General features: G+C 41.9%; 5 protein-coding genes across 5 annotated transcripts in view; 2 read left to right on the forward strand and 3 right to left on the reverse strand.

The window, feature by feature from the left end:
* Nucleotides 1-1,326, reverse strand: part of LOC111645002 (serpin A3-5-like) — a 15,608-nt gene extending 14,282 nt beyond the window's left edge. The window contains exon 1 of the mRNA XM_023394007.2: nt 1,200-1,326. Coding sequence (XP_023249775.1) covers nt 1,200-1,232 — 33 coding nt within the window. The 5' untranslated portion in view covers nt 1,233-1,326. The remainder of the gene's footprint in view (nt 1-1,199) is intronic.
* Nucleotides 1,327-1,594: 268 nt separating this feature from the next.
* LOC111645000 (dual specificity protein phosphatase 26-like) lies at nt 1,595-3,514 on the reverse strand. Its single transcript, XM_023394005.2, has 3 exons — nt 2,831-3,514; nt 2,142-2,353; nt 1,595-2,049 (listed from the first exon to the last, which is right to left on the reverse strand). Exons 1-3 carry the CDS (start codon nt 3,007-3,009, stop codon nt 1,844-1,846), a joined length of 597 nt encoding a protein of 198 aa, XP_023249773.1. The 5' UTR covers nt 3,010-3,514; the 3' UTR covers nt 1,595-1,843.
* Nucleotides 3,515-3,614: 100 nt separating this feature from the next.
* bag4 (BCL2 associated athanogene 4) lies at nt 3,615-7,799 on the reverse strand. The gene is made up of 5 exons (XM_023394002.2): nt 7,520-7,799; nt 6,815-6,934; nt 6,374-6,604; nt 5,885-6,154; nt 3,615-5,621 (listed from the first exon to the last, which is right to left on the reverse strand). Exons 1-5 carry the CDS (start codon nt 7,607-7,609, stop codon nt 5,151-5,153), a joined length of 1,182 nt encoding a protein of 393 aa, XP_023249770.1. The 5' UTR covers nt 7,610-7,799; the 3' UTR covers nt 3,615-5,150.
* A 508-nt stretch (nt 7,800-8,307) lies between these two features.
* lsm1 (LSM1, U6 small nuclear RNA associated) lies at nt 8,308-11,617 on the forward strand. The gene is made up of 4 exons (XM_023394006.2): nt 8,308-8,469; nt 8,620-8,688; nt 8,885-9,000; nt 10,213-11,617. The coding sequence occupies exons 1-4, from the start codon at nt 8,424-8,426 to the stop codon at nt 10,381-10,383; spliced, it is 402 nt and encodes a 133-aa protein (XP_023249774.1). The 5' UTR covers nt 8,308-8,423; the 3' UTR covers nt 10,384-11,617.
* A 1,462-nt stretch (nt 11,618-13,079) lies between these two features.
* grk5l (G protein-coupled receptor kinase 5 like) overlaps nt 13,080-18,634 on the forward strand; it is a 26,991-nt gene continuing 21,436 nt past the window's right edge. Inside the window, exon 1 of the mRNA XM_023393996.2 lies at nt 13,080-13,564. Within this exon, the coding sequence (XP_023249764.1) occupies nt 13,513-13,564 (52 nt within the window). The 5' untranslated portion in view covers nt 13,080-13,512. The remainder of the gene's footprint in view (nt 13,565-18,634) is intronic.

Genomic DNA, 18,634 nt, shown 5'->3' on the forward strand with positions numbered 1-18,634 from the left:
CTTTTCTTACTATGAGTTATTGGTTCCTATAAGAACACGCTATTTTCTTCAGTTAGAAGAGTTTGTCATTTCAACAGATTTCTTTGAACTACCAGTCAAAAGTTTTACATCATGTCCATTTTTCCAGGTGCTATTTAGATTTACATAATTCAATGTCTCAGTGTTTCTGAAATTAAAACATGGAAAAAAAAAAACAATTGCAGATTTTAAAACAAGGAATCTTCTTGTTGAACAAAATTTAATCTAAATTTTTGACTCATCCAGCAGCCGAACACACTTGACGTTCTTTCTACAATTGAAATGAAACATCGTTCAGAAAGTTTGTCTGAACACGGTTACAGAAGTTGCAGTGTGTTACACTTGTAGGTTGCTTTGCTTTCATCTTCTGCCCAGTTCATCCCAAACCGGCTCTTCCCTCATGTGAAGCCTCTGTCTGGTTCTTTCCTTTATTATCTTGCTGTAGGATGAACCCCCGTCCAACCAGCCTGTCTTCCTTTGTTACTTATTTTTTTTCTAACCATTCTGATATCAATATACAGCCCTACTTCCTGCCGTACTGTGTTGTCCCAATAATGCATCAGAGGGTGTAGTAACACAGTTTGTTCCAACACTGTCTTCATACAACAAAACAAGTTGTGTGACCTGTAGGAATTGTTAGCAGTCATTTTCAAGTCTTAATTTACTTGCATTGCTGCAAGAAAACTGTAAGTTAACCAATGTCTTAATCCCTGAAAACGAGGGACCAGTGTGTGTGTTCTAAAACTTTTGACCAGTAGTATACAGTAACCTATATCTTTTGATTTTTCTGTCACTCTATGTTCTTCTTGCTGGTTTGAAGTGGGCGGGGCTCAATTAGATAAGGCAATAACACCTACTTTTGTGAATCAATTACGATCTTCTTTTTGGTTGTTGTCAATCAAACCCGATGAAATCATTTTCATTTCCATTCTTGTATATTTAGTTGTGATTATTCAACATAAAGTACACAAATACATAAGACTTCCACCAAAGTTTTCAGGGGCTTTAATTTTAAATTCTTAATATTACACTAACACAGTCATGTGTAACTGTAACTGTGTGTGCATCTGTAGGTGGAGCAGTTAAACATGTTATATATGAAAATATATTTTAAAAAAAAATAATATATATATATATATATATGTGTTGCTAAAGCTCTGTAAATCTTTTTAACCACTTACCTCCTTCTGGCCGCTGCTCACAGTGTGTCTCATCAACCACAGACAGTGAAGCACAGGCTGGACAGAGGGAGATGTCCTATTTTATTAGACTGATCGATGCCACTGAACTTTGGCTTTGTTTATTCTCTATCACAACCTCTTATTTGCTTGGTCACTGTATTTGTTCTGTGTAATGATTACTATTCAACCCGTGGTATCAAATGGAGATCGCACAGGATAAATGCAAACGCCAAGTTGCCTACATGTACAATAACATGTTAGTGATGATAGCAGTCTCATGCTCATGCCCATGCTCCTTACCATCCATATCATACAGTAGAAACCCATTGGATGTGTTTGTATGTAAGAAGTGTTGATGTGTAAATTAAAATGACTGCCAGACATTCAACAAAAGCTGCATCAGATTTATATTTTTAATGTAAAACTTCAATCCATTTAAACATGTACAAATTGACAGTGTATAAATATTTTTTACCTCAAAGTTCATTGGAATTAAACATGATCTAAGAAAGGATCAGGTGGTGTTTACTCCCTTTTCAAAAACAATCCTTGTAGTCCTAACAGTGAAAACGATAATGAAATCAGTATATCTCATCTCTGGACAATACCTGAGCTGTTGGACCAGTAATACTATCAGACAGGGTTCAGATGTGTTCATGATGTGTGCCAAACAGCTGGCCATCTAGTTTGATTAGCTGTCTGAGGAATCCTCGATTAGGGATTACACCACGGTTCTCTTTCACAGCACAGATAGCCTCCACGAGGGTCAGGTTCTGCTTCAGCATCAGGTAAGCAAGGACCAGGGTGGCAGAACGGCTCACGCCTACGTGACAGTGCACCAGTACTTTGCCTGAGAATCAGAGAAACATTACATTACAACATTCATTTCTAAGCAGACACCAAATCCAATTGCCTTTTTCAACCCCCCCCCTTCACCCTTACCTCCTCTGCGGAGAGCGCTGTGGATAAAATCTGCCGCTGCATGAAAGTTGACGCTCATGTCAAAGGTACAGGAGTCGTGAGCCTCTATGCCCATGTAGGTGATGCTCATACCCTCATAGATGTCTGGCTGTCCTCTGCGTTTACTGTGAGCTGCGTTCAGGATGTGTGTGATACAGTGCCTGGACAGATCAGCTGTGTTCTCTGCACTGTGTCTGAAAAACACAACACTATGTCTGACAATAGGAACAATATACAATCAAAATGCTGCAGGTGTTTCCTAATGAACCATTTGCATGTAATGTATTCCATAGTGATGGATTGATATTTAGAAAAGTACTTCAGACATGTGAGTTATTACTTATCCGAGACCTGAGACATGCTTTCATGCCCATGCATTAGTGGAAACTCTCACGTATCGAAGCTGTAGTTTACTCAAGTTCCTAAGGTGGAATGCAGCTTGAGGTGGTTAGGTTACTCATCGTGAAATTAAATCTGATTTATGATCAGTGCAGCTCTTTCACACATGTGGACTGAATCCAAGTCCAGACTAGGGTGACATTTGTAAGAAGGACTCAGCCTTCTCTCTCTGTCATAAAAATAACATTCAGAGAGTAAAAAGTTACAAGGCCATGCTTCGTTTTTGTCTGCCAGTCTGTGGGTGTTTACCAAAAGAAAAGAGAGTTACTTACTGGTCACCAACATAAAGCCTTGGCCAAACTTCATCTGCATGGCTGATGATGGCTTTGCCAGTAAACAAGAGTCTCTCCAACTCAAACACTGCAAGACCAGGTGAGCTCAGGTCAATTTCCACCTTCCGAGAGGGGGGTTTATCATTCCAGGACGCAGGAAGTTTAGATGTATATGACATAGCTTTTTCCGTTCGCAGTTGATGCCAGACTTCTGATGTGACAGCAGTGCTATCTTGTCCAAACTAGTCCATTAAAAGTATACAAAGAGTTAAAAACAGAAGAAGAAAAAACTTCTTACACGTGGCTGAAAGCTGAAAGAGAAGTATTCCCAAGCAAGCCCCCTGCAACTGCTGAGTCAAACGGAGCAGAATGAATACCAGAGGTGGTTTCAGTCTCAGGCTTCTGTGCCTCAGATTCACTCACCACAGGGTGTCCCAAGTGTTGTCAGGCCATTTGACCCTCAAATTAAATGTGGCTTGTGTGCCTCAAGCCTTCACAGGCCTGTGTTATGCTTTTGCATCAAAATAGCTGTCTATTTAAAGATCTGTATGCTGGGTGGCAAATGTGGGGAGAGGAGACCCCAGCAACAGTTTCCACTTGACAAAAAGAAAAAAAAGAAGCAATTTCTTATTCTTGGATTTTGCAACAGAAGGTGTTTCTACTTTCTTGTTTATCTGGTGCCACTATCCATAAATTGTTTCACAATTAGAGAAATTTACTTTGTTAACTATATATTTGTACAATTTAATAAAGTGAGAGCAAAAAATATTCATTTGATCACAGGTTAAAAAATATACTGACATTTAATTATTTATCTGTTTTTTTTCCTCACTTGTCATAACTTCAATATTCATCAGGCAAAGATTCCCATCTTGTGTTGGAAACGTGCATTACATCTGAAACTGTACAGTTGTGCTCCATCAAAACAGAAAGTTAACAGCACAAAAATGAACACGTATGACAGGTGATTTTTTTTCTCCATGCAAAGCTTGTCATCTTATTTTATTATTTTTTTTCTAATTATATAAAACCATCCCCTGAAATATGGCACTCTTTTTTTTCTAAATCAACACATCAAGAATGGCTGGGGAAAAAAAAGACCTGCTCTACACAAGAATATGGACTGTGGTGCAAATCTGGGTTTGATATAACAAGGATATCAGTACTAGAGTAAACAGAAACAATTATCAAACTAAACATATGATCAAATTGCTGTGATCAACATTGTCCTTAAGCACAAAAAACATTACTGAAAAAAGTACATCCTTTCCTTTACAGCAACTGATTTCTAACTTCTGAAAACAAACACAATTCTCTTGCCTAGTTCCTATGTATGTTCTAAGTGTTGAAAAAGGGAGAAGAGGAACACAATTCAACAGCTTTTCAAGTAATTCATAACCATTTCCTTATGTATCTGCAATAACAGTAGTTCCTAGATTGAAATACATGGCATTCATATGTAGGTCTGATTCTATGTCCGCACTTAGGAAGCAGTTTCATCCAAAAGATGGAGTAATGGGGACAGTAATCTTCAGGGGGTTTTCACTAATCTGCTACAATCTAGGTCCAATTATGAGCTCGGAGATGTCATGACTGTACTGAGTGCTTATCTGATATTACAGTGCATGCAGGGCTGGGAGCACAATTGAAAAGGAAAGCATTGCACCTATTCCTGCAGAGACATGAAGAAATAAGTATGGGCAAATAAGTGTATGAGCCCTGTCAGGCGTGAGGACAATATCGTGAACATGCAAATGGTCTGTGACATGTAATAATTAGTCAGCTAAGGAAGTGCACGTGTTGTTTGATGTAGGGTCAGACTAAAAGCGACCCACGATCCTGAGGGGACAGCATGACGATAATCTGAATCTGTATCACAGGTTACAGACAACTAACAGTTGCAATGTTGCACTAAATAAATCCATCTTCCAGTGACTCTGCCCGGCATAATGCTGGCAAAGGCATGACATAAAAAATGAGCTGAGCAAGAGTGTCAGGTTGTGTTGACAGCACAGCCGCTAACAGAGGCTGAAAGTCTTGAGATGTGTACAACCATCAGTCTTGCACGTCTACTACCCCCATGTCACTCATACCAGCATAATTAGGCTTTGAAAGGTTGATTCCATGTACCAGTAATTGCTCTTGTTCTTGGGTCCATGCCATTTACTTCAGGCATTTTATATCATGGTGGTGGGGAAAAAAAACCTAAAGATAACACAGCTCCAAAGAACAAGACTACACCTTCACCGTGTTCATGGAAGATCTGGAAGAAGAAAAACAGCAAGACTTAGTGACCCACAAACTGAGGAATAAGTCCAGTTCAGAAAGCTTTCCTCTCCAGCCGGTCCAGAATGGCCTGGATCCTCTGTACAGCCTCCTTTCGGGCTTGCCGGACATTCTCCTGTCCCTGAGTCTCCACAGAGTCCAGCTCCAGCAGCTCTTTGGTCAGCAGTTCCTCCAGACACCGGTAACTCTTGTCTGTCTTTTTGCCAACAAACTCATCAACATCTTCCTGAAGCAGCAGCACTCTGGCCATGACGTGCTGGACCTTAGCAAGGCCGGGGTTATCGCTCAGGGGCTGAAGTCCAGCCTGACCTGGAGCTGGAGCTGGAGCTTGGGCCGGGGCAGAGGGCGGGGGCTCACCTTGTGAAGGATTAGGCTCACCTCTCCCGGTTTTGTTGTACATTTGGGGAGGTGAACTTATTTCTGCAGGCTTTCCGTTGGGGGGATTCGGGGATGGGGTCGGTCTGGGTTTAGGTCCCACTTGTGGCGCACGTTGGTGCTGTTGGTCCTAAAGCGACACAAAACAAAAGATTTTTTAAAGATACATTAAAGCACAGCATTTGTAAATTGTATTGATTTAGTAAAATAATCACTGCCTATACTGTGGTGAAACTAGACGTGTGTCCTGATATTTATAGCTGATCAATGATTCTCAGTTCATCTCTTGAGGTTGTAATACACTGCATGTTTAATGATGTTTTATACTAGCATCTCCTTTCATTTACCTCACATAATTAACAAAACTACTCCGAAAAAGCTTCAGATTCTTACCTTGGGTTGGTATGGTGGCGGAGCTCCAGTTCCGGTCCCTGGCCACGCTGGAGGATGCGGCGGACGGACAGGATTTCCGTAGTGGTTTTGTGGAGGCTGCTGGCCCGGCTGCCATTGCTGCTGTGAGGCTGCATACGCCCCAGAGTGTGCCCACGCTTCAGCCTGAGGACTGGGATGGAGAGACTGGCCAGTGGGGTATGGGGGGTTTGGAGGCATCGCATGACCACCTTCACTATAGTGAGGGTACGGTCCAGCAGGATATCCAGGAGCCTGAGAGCAGAGGTAGGACAGGTATATGTAATATTTCCAAAAATATTCAGTTTCCTTTGGGTGTGAACGTAACTTTGGTTCAGAGAAAAAGACAAAGAAAATTATACTACAAATATCACTCTGTATGGTATACACAGTCAGAGATAATTTAATTTAATGTTACATTTGGTCACTACTATTTCCTACATTTGACTATGGTGTGTGTTTAAATTAACTCACCCCTTGACAGTGTGGACCCGGATAGTGATGATGTTGGTGCTGAGAGTGTGGCTGACCAGACGGCCCACTGCTCTGCTCCGCTGGACAGCCCTGGTTAGGATAAGGACCTGGACCTGGTCTCTGGGGGTCAGCACAGTAGAAAGGGTTGGATGGGTGGAAACCACTTGTGGAATACTGACTCTGCGCTGGGCTGTAGACACCATGGCCATTTGGATAACCTCCAGGCATTACCTACATGAAAAGCACAAGGATGGGGAATAAATGATGGGAGATAACACTGTCTCTGTGTAAATGTATACGTCAGTGATGTAACACAGCAGCAGACTATAGTAAAGTGTAAGGTAAAGGTGAAAGCACTTAAGAGACTTAAGGTAGTGAGGAGATTTACTCCTACACCATCGGATTTAGAGGGCCAGGGTTACGTTGCATCATGAGCTGTACCTGTGGATTGTATTGTGGCTGAACATCTGATCCCGAGGGATAGGTGTTTGCATAGTGTCCTGTGGAATGAGACTGAGGATACCAGTAGTGTGAAGGGTAGCCTGGATACTGAGGAGCGTCCTGTGAACACAGAATAGCACAAAGAAGAGTTATTTAAAGAGGCAACTTATTTAAAGAAGATATCTTTCTGCTTAAGTCCCAGTATTTATGACCTGAGCTGCGATGGGTAAAAGGTAACAATCAGGAAATCGTATGCTTTTAACAGCCAATGCCGGAAAATACAATAACTCTGTAAACAGTTGCACTGACTCACTCATTACTTGCTAAACCAGTTTTGTCCAAAGCAGACAAAAACTGACCGAGAGGAGGCCATGCTGAATATCTAAAGAAGGGTACTCGCTCGCAAAAACATGTCTTGTGTGTTTTGACCCCACTGTAATAATTGTCGTACCATTAGCGGTGTCGTCACGTCAAGATAAACGTGACAAACTCGGGCAACAGCTGAACTAGCAGGGCAGCGGTAACTATTACATAATGCCAGCTAGCTCCGTTAGCCGTTCAGCTAGCATGGACAGAGCACTACGCAAGCTAGCTGTTTAATAATGTGATTCCGTAGAAACTCAGGTCGTTTGTTTAAAAAATAAGCAAACCCAATGACAGCGAACAAGCCCTGGGGATTTGTCTAAGCTGTATCCGCTTACTTACCATAGTGTTATTCCAGTTCCCGTTATTTCCCGAGTTACAAGTCGAGGGCCAGCCAGACTTCAGATCTGACTGCATTTGATGATGATGCATCAGCTACGCGCGTTCCCCGGCAGCCGTCCTGTCATCTGCCATAGCAAATAAAAAACACAAACCTTTAACAAGCCTGGTGTCACTAATGGCACAAACTGTTAACGTCGACGTTGGTGTTTTTCTACAGAAGTACAGATCGCCTGACTGGAATCAGGAAATGATTGAATGACGCCGAGCTCAGGCAATCCGGTCCTGTGTCTTTAATGAGGGGCACAATTCAAACTACAGATCTCTCACTCTGCTGCTTTTTTCTGGCAGCGCGGAATGTCTGTACAGAGTGAGAGGCGCCAGGCTCTGCTATCAGTTTTGTTTGCACTGAATTGACAAAAAAACAAAATTGTGTAATTGTATGGAGGCTCTAATGTATGCGTGTGTTTCGATGAAATAAAATAAAAAATTGCATAATGTATGGAAACACAAAGAAATTGCTGCGTTATTTCGAATCTGGCACTGTCTCCAACACATATACGATCTTTAGTGTCGCATGTGCGTCAGTAGACGCTATTAGCCAATAGCAAAACGTCATAAAAATATTATATTTTTTCGATAATAGCCACTATCTTAATATTCAAAAACGATCCGTCTTTGGTGCCATATTTATTTAAAGGTGTATAATTAAAGCACCCGCCCTACAAAGTTTACGAACAGAAACTTAACTGCAGTCTGGCGCACAAAGGGTTAAACGTCTACAGGAAGTTTATCCCAGGCGTGTATAAAGACGCTTCCTGTGCTCTTCTTGAAAGAAACATATTTTGAAACATTCATGGCTTAACGTTACATAAAGAAACACGAAGCAGATAAACAGTTGCCCAAGATGAACTACGTACCAGGGACGGCAAGCCTCATTGACGACATCGACAGTAAGTTGGAGAGGAGGGTGGAGGGAGAGGTGGTTTAGTGTAAAAAAAAAAGATCGTTTCAAGATGTGGCATCGTGACTGACACAAGCTGGATCAACTGTAACCGTCTAATACTGTCACTGAACCCGCCTGTGTTGGTTGTGTCCCGCAGAGAAGCACCTGGTGCTGCTCCGAGATGGCAGGACACTGATCGGATACCTCAGAAGCATTGATCAGTTTGGTACAACTCATTTAATTGTCTCCCACTTGTTTCTCCGCATGAAAAGTGCAGAAGACCAATCAAATCATGTACAGCTCATGTGTAAATGATTCGCACCATTTCCACAATTCTCGTGCATTTGTTTTTGTCTGAAAGGTGCTATTCTATCTTAAATTGCTCTGTATCTCTCTAACGTGTTTCTCTTGTCCCCCCTCAGCTAATTTAGTTTTCCATCAGACAGTTGAGCGGATCCACGTGGGGAAGAAATTTGGTGACATCCCCAGAGGAATATTCATAGTGAGAGGAGAGAATGTGGTCCTGCTGGGGGAGATAGTAAGTGGAAATATCCTCGTTTTATTTGTGAGTGTATGAGTTGGGATAACACAAAAAGGGTTTAAACAACACTAGCTGTCAAGTACTATTAGGCCACGGTTAATAATAATAATAATATAATTTGCCCTCTGGCAAAACGATTAAGTTAACAGTAATGAGTCGTGGGGTAGATGTTCACATGAACATGTGGCCAGTTGATGGCTTGTTTTGTATGCAGCCTCCTCTGGCAGCATTTTATGGCTAGAGTCCGGGAGGAAAGCTCATGAACTACAAACGTTGAAAATGTGTGAATCCATCTTGATGTGCTATAACATGGTAAATATCCAAAATAAAAACACAGTTAAAGATGTCTGAAACCTACAGATAAATGTATCTACTCCTGCTCATCCACTTAAACAGGCTCTTACGCACAACAATAGAGAAGAGTTAACGTCCATAACATTTAGTTTTTGTCATCATCATGCATCTGTAGTGTGTGTGAATAGTTGCAAAGATGCCTTACAGGCACATTACAGTGATAGTATAGGACCGCTGAGGCCTGCACACAGCACAAACATGACTCATCAACCCAGACTCTATATCTCACTACTATAAATATGCATCATGCAGTCAGTTCATGTAATCAATGAAGAATGAGCCTAGAAGTTATGGCCATCAGAGAACGTGATGATGTAACACGGATACAAGGCGCCAGTACACTGTTGTCGAGCTCGGTGCTTCAGACGATGATGTTAACATCTTTCGTGGTTCAAGAGGTTTGTGGTAGTCTGATAATTAGGCTCATTTGTAATTTCAGTTTCACTTCATTATTCATTCATCACTCACTAATTAATTTCTATTTTAGTTGCTGCCAAAAATGGAGATGTTGGCAGTGATTTAATGCAGGTTAGGTTTGTGGTTGAGCAGGGCTAGTGCCTTTTCAGATATATCTAGTGAGTTTGGATGATCTGCCCAACAGTGGCGAGTCCGTCTCAACAGGAAACTACTTCGATACTGTATGGTAGAAGGTCTTGATGCTAAACCTGAAGCGAAAGTGCCATTACTGTGTGATAAACAGTGAAGACTTAACACAGCTGATCAACCAGAAAAGCACAAAACGGCTCGTATGACTCGTTCAAGTGTATTTGACCTGTGGTTTAATGTACATAATAGTTTGTTACAAGCCTTTCGCAGATATGGTTTAATCAGATAATATGGTCTCTGTCTCTGCAGGACGTGGATAAGCCCAGTGACACGGTCCTGCAGCAAGTTTCCATTGAAGAGATCCTGGAGGAGCAGCGGTTGCAGCAGCAAGCCAAACAGGAGACGGAGAAAGTCAAAATGCAGGTCCTGAAGGACCGAGGCCTCTCCGTCCCCAAAGCCGATAACTTAGACGAATACTAGCACGGCCTTCATTTTTCCATGAGCCTCCTCCTCAGTTTGTACGGGACTGATTTAAGTTTTCTGGTGAATTTGAATTTGAGAGAGCATGGCTGTGTGTTTTTTATGGGTACATGGCTGCATCACAATGGGCCTGTTTACTGTAGTGTACTGTGTGAATTTAATTTGAATTAGAAGGAGAGAAAATGTGATGACTGCTCTCACTTTTGCAGATCATGTCAGCAAAATGATAAATTCATATGTTTGTCTTAAGATCACTATGTTGGCAATTAAGCAATTATTTTACAGCAGCACTTTCTATTCATGATATGGGTAGTCTTATTGTTTGGACACAAAAACTGTCTGTGCTCGATTAAAGAGTTGATTTTTTTTTTTTCTTTATGGAATGCCTGCTTGGGAAAAAAGAAAGTGTGTCCTCACATTATCTGACCATGTTGCTATTTCAGTTTCACTCACACTGTATTTAATGCTTTACTGTTGAGGCATTCAAGGCTGAGATATTTAGGTAAATCTGGGCTCATAGCAGCCAGTGACCTCCTGGTCCTGTGTGATGGCGCCACAGTCAATGCATGCAGACCACCTGGCACTCTGCAACGTTGCATCAAACGTGAGACTGATCATGCATTTGTTTGCCATGCATTAGGAATGGGCATAATTCATTTGGGTAATTCTGTTAAGGCAGGCGCCATATCAGTGCATCAGACAACCTCATGTCCAGTTTATAGAGATAAAGAGCACGGCCGGAAAAATCGATCCTATCTGCTTTCATCAGTCAATAAGAAGCTTGTTAATCGTTTGTCCAGATACAGTGAGTTAATATAAAACAGGCGCCGTGCAAGCGCCCTGTGACCGGCTCAGTACACGCACGCACGCACACACACACACACACACACACACACACACACACACACACACACACACGGTGCAACAGGAGGCAGGGCGGCGGTGTTCTGGGTGCTGTGATCTCCACGTGAAGTAGCCTTCCGCCGAGATTCAGTGTATGTTGATTTTTTTTTTCCTTTTCACTGTGAACACTGTACAGCAGCCTGTAGATGGGAAAAAACGTTTTAAGAGAGATGTCATGTGATGTACAGTTATAAAAGAATGATTTCCGGTTAGGCTTCAAAATAAAACGCTTGCCTTAAGGAGACTAGAGCTTGACTGGGATCAGGGGTTGTAGGTCTTGCTGATCAAGTTGTACCATTGACTTTACCTATAAAGATGCAGTCTTATTGGGCTCGGCTTTCATTCTTAATACAAGTGTGCTTTTTGAGATGTTTAGATTTAAAATCATTTAATTTCTTTCATAAAGCCTCATGCAGCGCTGCTTCCATAAGACCTGGAAATGATGGAACGCACAAACTATCAACTCACAAACAACTAAGAAATCAACAAATTATAATGGAAATAAAAGTGTAATAATAAAGATCAAAATATGAAACAGTGTTATCTTAAACATGGTATGGAGGCGTTTCCCACTTTGCCAACGAAGAACAGGTCTTAATTACCCTCAATGACACATCTTGTTTAGTAGAAACACAAACATGGTTCCACTCAAAAACATTGTGTTCTTTAAAAGTGTGTTGTCTAATTAGTTGTGGAGAAAGAAAAGACTGGCAGCTTAACACTGCAGTCCTCAATTCTGTTAGGAATATATTAAAGCTGCAACAATTAATTCATTTGTTGATTGGAAAAAAGTTGGTCTGCAGCTAATGTGATAATCACTTCAATCTCTTTTCAGACAAAAGCTCAACATCTCTTTGATCTTAACTGCTACAATGTGAAGATTTGCTGCTTTTCTCTGTCATTCTCTGTCAATTTAAATATCTTTTGAGTTGGGAGGAAGTTTGAGGAGTTAGGGTCATGATGGATGGGGCTGGGTTCTTATACATATCTGCTCTCTCTCTCTCAGCTGAATCTAACAATCTTTGTTTTATTCCATTTACAAATTCTGATAAAGAAAGTACAGTGATACAGAATCAGAAACCACACGATTTACGAAAGCAGCGTCTACTGAGGATCTACAACCATAAATCTTCTCATCCATGTTTATCCATGTCTGCACATAGTCAATCAGCGGAGGCCAAGAGGCTCCTGCTTAATGCAATGTGTCCATAACTTTATTGAGAAGACAGTTCTAGTTCATCATGCAGATAGTCCACCACCAGAGGGCGACTTTACCTTTTTCCCACTCAATATTCACTACCACAGTATTAAAGCTACTAACTTTACTCTCTTTTGTGTCATTACAACAGCGACAAAGTGAAGTTTATTTCAAGACAAAGAAAGAATGTGCATTTACCTGGCTTTACAACAAGAGTGCCTGCAGACTTGATGCATTTATATCTGGTAATGTAATGTGTGATAGAGGTGTTACAGGGGCTTGCAAATGTGTAAAAGGTCATAGTGACTGCTTTACACGTGGTAAGTTGTAACAGCTTCAATGAGAAGACACAAAGACTGAATTTTAATATCAATGTTTGTTGTTTGTTTTATTTATAATGTGGCGTCTCCTTCAGCTTCTGTTAGAGACAGAAATCGAACCAGTAGTAGGCCTAGTGGTAATTTTATTTTGCAGCCAAATTGCCTGAACTTCTGGTGGAGTTGTTTCTTTCTGTGGCTTGACGCAGCTGTGACAGAGAGGGCCAGCCCATTTTGATTACGCACCAACAGGGGAGGGGGGAAGGGGGGGGGGGTGCGCGCTGATGTCCTCTCTGGTGCACTCAGCCAACCCCTGCTGTTGTAATGTAAAGCTGGTAGTATCCTGGTGTACCGCTGTAAAGAATCCGCTGAAAGGACCCGCTTTGAATACATCGGTGCCTCCAACTTAATTATTTCCTGCATCGGAGAGATTCCGCACCCACATTACGCATGGAATGGTTTTGGGGGGATTGGAGTAGAAATGCAGCGCCGCACTTCCAGCCCACAACAAGAACCATGCCCAGCTTACATTGCAAGCAAATCTATGACATCCTGTTTTATCCGTTATGACTTTGATATGAGTGAATTTTGCTCGGATACCGACGAGGAGTGAAGAAGACACACACAGCAGACAAGCTTAAGGACGCTGTTTACGCTGCAGACGCCTGTGTACCGAAAACCTCTGCATTTAGGATTTTTTTTTTTTCTTTGATGGAGCTGGAGAACATAGTAGCCAACACTGTACTGCTAAAAGCGAGAGAGGGTAAGTTGACACATAAAGGAGCTAAGTGCAAATAGTAAATAGGCCTGGCCGTGTCACATTTTGCGCTCAGTATGCAGAAAAGGTGGGAATAATCGTAATGATGACGGCACTAGGTAGCCTGCGGACTGCACGGCTCACTACAGCAGGTAAATCCTACAGATGCAACAGAAGAAAAAAAAAAAGTCTTATGCCATATTACAGACAACATCAACACTTCACATTGAACACTGTTCGTTTGTGATCAGTTTTAACCTGAGATCGGTCTCGTGGATTATCTTATTCTCACAGATTTTGACAGCTCATATGCGTTTTCCCACATAGGAAAGGGGGGGAAATCTGCCTCCCACATCCGCTTTCGCTGTCTGTGCAAATGAATGCACTCTTTCGCAACATTATACATGCTGAGGCACACACACACACCGAAGCGGGGAATAACTAATTTCTAGAGAGGGAATAAATGAGTGCAGGCTGGCTGGCATTTGAACGGTGATCTGATGACGTGACTGGTGTTGAAATCTTTGTATGGGGCCTGCACAGAGAAAGACTCAGGTTATCCGTGTGTACGCGGGCAAATGTCCGAGAAGGCCAGCTCATGCAGTTTGACTACATGGTCTGATATAAGAAGGTATAAAGTGTCATTAATAGGTGTTTTTGAGTGGGTCGTGCAGAGGGCAGGAGGAAGGCCTGCAGGTAAACATCATGCGGTCTGACTCTATGATTGTTTCTCATGAATGGGCATCAGTCACTGCAGGTTACACAGGCACTTATATTCCAGTTTGAAGTATTGTCAGAAGTTTGCTAATGCGTTGTAAATGAAATGATAACTATCATATAAAGCAGAGCTGTCTCAGATGTGTTCCCTGGAAGTCATACAAGGGAATATTTCTGTAGCAAATTATCCAAGGGAAGTTGAATTATGACCAAGAAAATTCTGTCTTTTCTGTCTTAAACAGAGATAAATCCCAGTGATTTGAACAAATATGGAATAAAGTTTTTCCTGAATGTACTCTGGCCCTACTTAAAGTCTTCTGGAGATCCCCAAACTTGTTCTGGGAGCCAGCTTGTTAAAAAAAACAAAACAAAAACACACTCCAACATCATACTTCCTTGGAACTCTGTTCTGGGTACTTAAATCTCTTCTTCATAAATTCGTTAATCTTTTACGAGCAGCACTGTAAATGATAAGTGATTCAGTGTTGTAGCGTGTCAAACATGCACACTCTTTCAAGTGCATACACGAGTTTTGTTGCACGCAAGACCTTGTTTCATGTGGCAACAGTCCCTGTGGAGTTGAAGGGTGACGCAGGAGAAGTCTGCACGCCTCCTTCCATTTATCTCACAATGATGACATACGGACTCTACGGAGAGGGCAGAGGGAGTTTCATGGGAATTAATGGAATAATAAAGTGAAACAGGAAGCTGACACTCTGTCGAAATCCTGATGAGGGACGCATTCGCCTGAGCGTCAGACTGGACGTTTGTTTCATGGGAGCAGAGCACGACTGGGTCGGGTGAATTAAGCTTCATGAATTAATAAGAGCAGTTAATGACCCATGACAGATCTCGCTTGTCCCAGCTGCTCCATTGGTGCTCATCCAGTGCCGGCCCTGACTGTGTGTGGGAGAGAAAAAGGCCTTTTACAGTTTCACATTAAGGGATGAGATGGTTCTTTGAGTTAATAGCTGAGGCACGACTTTCTCACCAGCTTGATCAATGGCCCTACAAATGCAGCCATGCGAGACTTATTCAACAGTTGAGTAAAGATTTGTTGCAGTGTGCACACTGAAACATGTCACAGGTTGTTGTGAGCGTGTTACTGGCTGTGTCCTTTAACTGTCTGAATCATTAGAGGTTTTATCTTACACGGCCCAGTGCCAAAGGCTGTGCAGATCCCCGTGTGCCGATGGTACCTCCTCTGCTTCTAGTACAGTATACACCGAGGCTCACTTTAGGTCGCATACCAGCAACAGTGAGAGAATGTGAATGGAGCAAGTAAAGAGTGTTTATTCCTGTTTGTTAATGCGATTGCGTCTCCAGCCACAGCCCGACCGACAGACATGTATCCTCTGTCCCGGGGACGCATGACAGGAAGGCCCAGTTTACACTGCCTTGTCTATGCCAGCGTCCTCACACCTCCCAAATCAGTAAAGCAGTGTGAGCGGCAGCAAAGCTTAGAAATAAAAAGCTATTGATATCCCCACGGCAAAAACAGAAAAACTGGCCTTGAGCCAACCTTGTATCGCTCTTTGGCTCTTCTGTGTCAGCAGTCACTGCTCTGACACAACTGGGCTGGGCTTTACTGCAAAGGTCCTGCAAACACTATTCATTGATTATGAGAACTTAGAGGCAGGAGGTTAAAGCCAACTGGAACTTTTGGATCAAAGAGGATTTATGATCAATATGCAGTATCATGATAATCACAGAGTGGAAATAAAGAACACAATTTGATTTCCATAGGAAAAAGAGGCAGCTCTGTCCATAAAGAACCATCTTGTGAGGTGACCGCTGTCTTACATAAAGCCAAATGGTATTATACACTATCAGTCAGATGCAGCCCATAAGCTATTTAATCAAATTGATCGTTATATAACAAACTGAGTGGGCCACTGCCATCCGAGCTCCATCTTCCTGTGGAGCTGCTCTCCGGTCTCTGTGGAAGATACTTTATGGATGATGAGTATGCAGTGAAATGAAACACCCCGGTCTCCAGCGTGGTCATCTGAGTATCATCTGACAGCTACAGTGCTGTTAACCATGTCAGAGCAGCAGGAAATGCTGATGTACTGATGTGAAAAGCTCTGCTGTCTGTGTGATCTCTGTCAGCCGAGGACACGGCGGGGTCACAGCAGATTAAGAAGAAGTTCTTCAGGCCTGACATGCCTCTTTGTTTCAGCGACAACTGTTTGGATGGGGCGTTTTAATCTTAGCTGACACGTTGGTAGACTAAGTGTGCAGGTTTAATACCAGGGTATACTGTAGATTTATGTGTGCGTTAGCAGATGAGGCGGGTGGGGGTGAATTCCTTTGTTTAAATGTAACCTGAAATCGGCCGTTCTGACGAGAGCAACATCAGTGCAGTAGACCCTGAGCTTATTGTGTGTGCGTGTGTGTGTGTGTGTGTGTGTGTGTGTGTGTGTGTGTGTGTGTGTATGTGTTTGTGTGTGCCTCTGCCTGCCTCCCCATTCACAACTCTTGCTGGCAGCAGTCGTAGATTCCAAGCCAGGCGAGCGAACGTCATCGGCTGTCGAAGTGAATGAGAGTAAGGGCGAAAAACTGCATTGCTGCATCCAGATGCCTTACTTGAATTGTGGTAACGGAGCCGGGGTATTTAGTTCGGGCTACTAGACTGAATTCCACTCCACTGCTTTCTGGCTTTCTCATTTGGACTGTCGTGTTTTTGGATGTTGTAGTTACATAAGACAAGATCAAGTAAAAATCACTACAAATTCAATGCAGAGACCTGCTTTATATAGTCGATACAGTACAGCAAAGCTGGTAGAACACATCTATCTTCATGGTAAAATGGCCTGAGTATTAGTTAACTTACATGTAACTAAGGTGAGACATGATGGGAACTATCGGCTTTTTACCCAGAAACAAAAGATTTAAATCCAGACTTGTTGAAAAGAATATTATGGAAGACTATTAAGGCCTTTTGGTCATGATTCGTTTATTTGTTTGTGGCCTATGGAGGAATCTCTTTAAAGAAGCTATCTTTAAATGTTGTTATTGCTATATAGCCAACAATAGCATTAACAGCAATTTACTTAGTTATCATTCTAACCAACTAGCTCCAGCCTGATTGGCCCGTCTTGTCACTTTATAACCTCTTGTATGAGAAATGCAACAAAAGCTCTTGGCAAGACTGGTAAGTAAATAGCTGTTAATACTAACGTTAGCTGCGTACCAACAGCAAAACTCGGAAACTGTTCCTTTAATGAATCAAGGACCTTATTTGACAGCTTATAAATATAAATGTATGCTTTTAAACGTATGATTTAGGTTAAGCAATTAGCTGACTGAAATAAAATGAATGTGCAACTATTAGGGATTCAGCTATCATGTTTTTTTTGCTGCTGATACCGATCATCTGTAAGTGATATCAGCTGATCCACGGCCAATACCAATCATTTATGGCATGCATTGCAGATGGTGTACGTTATATCTGTCTCATATACTTTATAAAAGTTCCACACGGCCCGAAATGTTGTTTTGTTTTGGTGGTCTGTTGCACGCTGGTGTATTGAGCATGGTGGGCGGCGGGCGTATACACCAGACAGCACACAGTGCTTCTCTCAGCCGCAGACACCAGAGTATTAACCACAGGTGATGGAGATTCGTGACTAGAAGCATTCATTCTGATCTACCAATATTTTTTTTTTAATCAAAATTGTCCGATAATGATCAGCAGCCGATATATCGGGGCATCTGAAAAAAGTTTTCAGTCTTTAGCTTCTCAAGTTTGTGACTTTACAGATGTTTCTCAGTTTTAAATCATTGTAAAGTGAGTGTCTTTGGGTTTAGAAGCAAGACATTTGAAGACGTCACCTTAACTAAATGATTAATTGAGAAAATAATCAGCAGATAAATCAATTTTAGCAGCAGTCGCAGTGTGATTACATCTCAATTAGTTGCTATTTGATGAGCTAATTTCATTAATATCTTGGAGATATCCGGCAGAAGTCCAGAATTATATGGCTTTTAATAACTGGACTACATTGTGTGCAAAAGCACAAATGGGAGAAAAGAAGGGTAAACCTTACACGATCAATACCTAACCATGGTGGTATCATTTGACATCTATTTGGGAATCCCACATTCAGATTGCAACAAGCCCTGATTGGATTGTGTTGTGTTAAAAACCAATCCTATCATCTTTTTCTGCCCCATTGAACTCTCAAGAGGATATTTTGATTAGCACAAACATCACCTACCAGCTGATTAGTCAAGAAGGTATGCATGAGACAACATAACATAAGATTACAAGCGTGAGGTATTTGTCTGTACAAGTGATTTGTGTAGGTTCTGAATGTACACAGTGTCTTCGAGCTCCTGGAGCAGAGGGGGGTG

This window comes from Seriola lalandi, unplaced genomic scaffold (assembly GCF_002814215.2).
Source record: "Seriola lalandi dorsalis isolate HSWRI2012SDOR001 ecotype SW California unplaced genomic scaffold, Sedor1 jcf7180002054945, whole genome shotgun sequence".
NCBI lineage: Eukaryota > Metazoa > Chordata > Actinopteri > Carangiformes > Carangidae > Seriola > Seriola lalandi.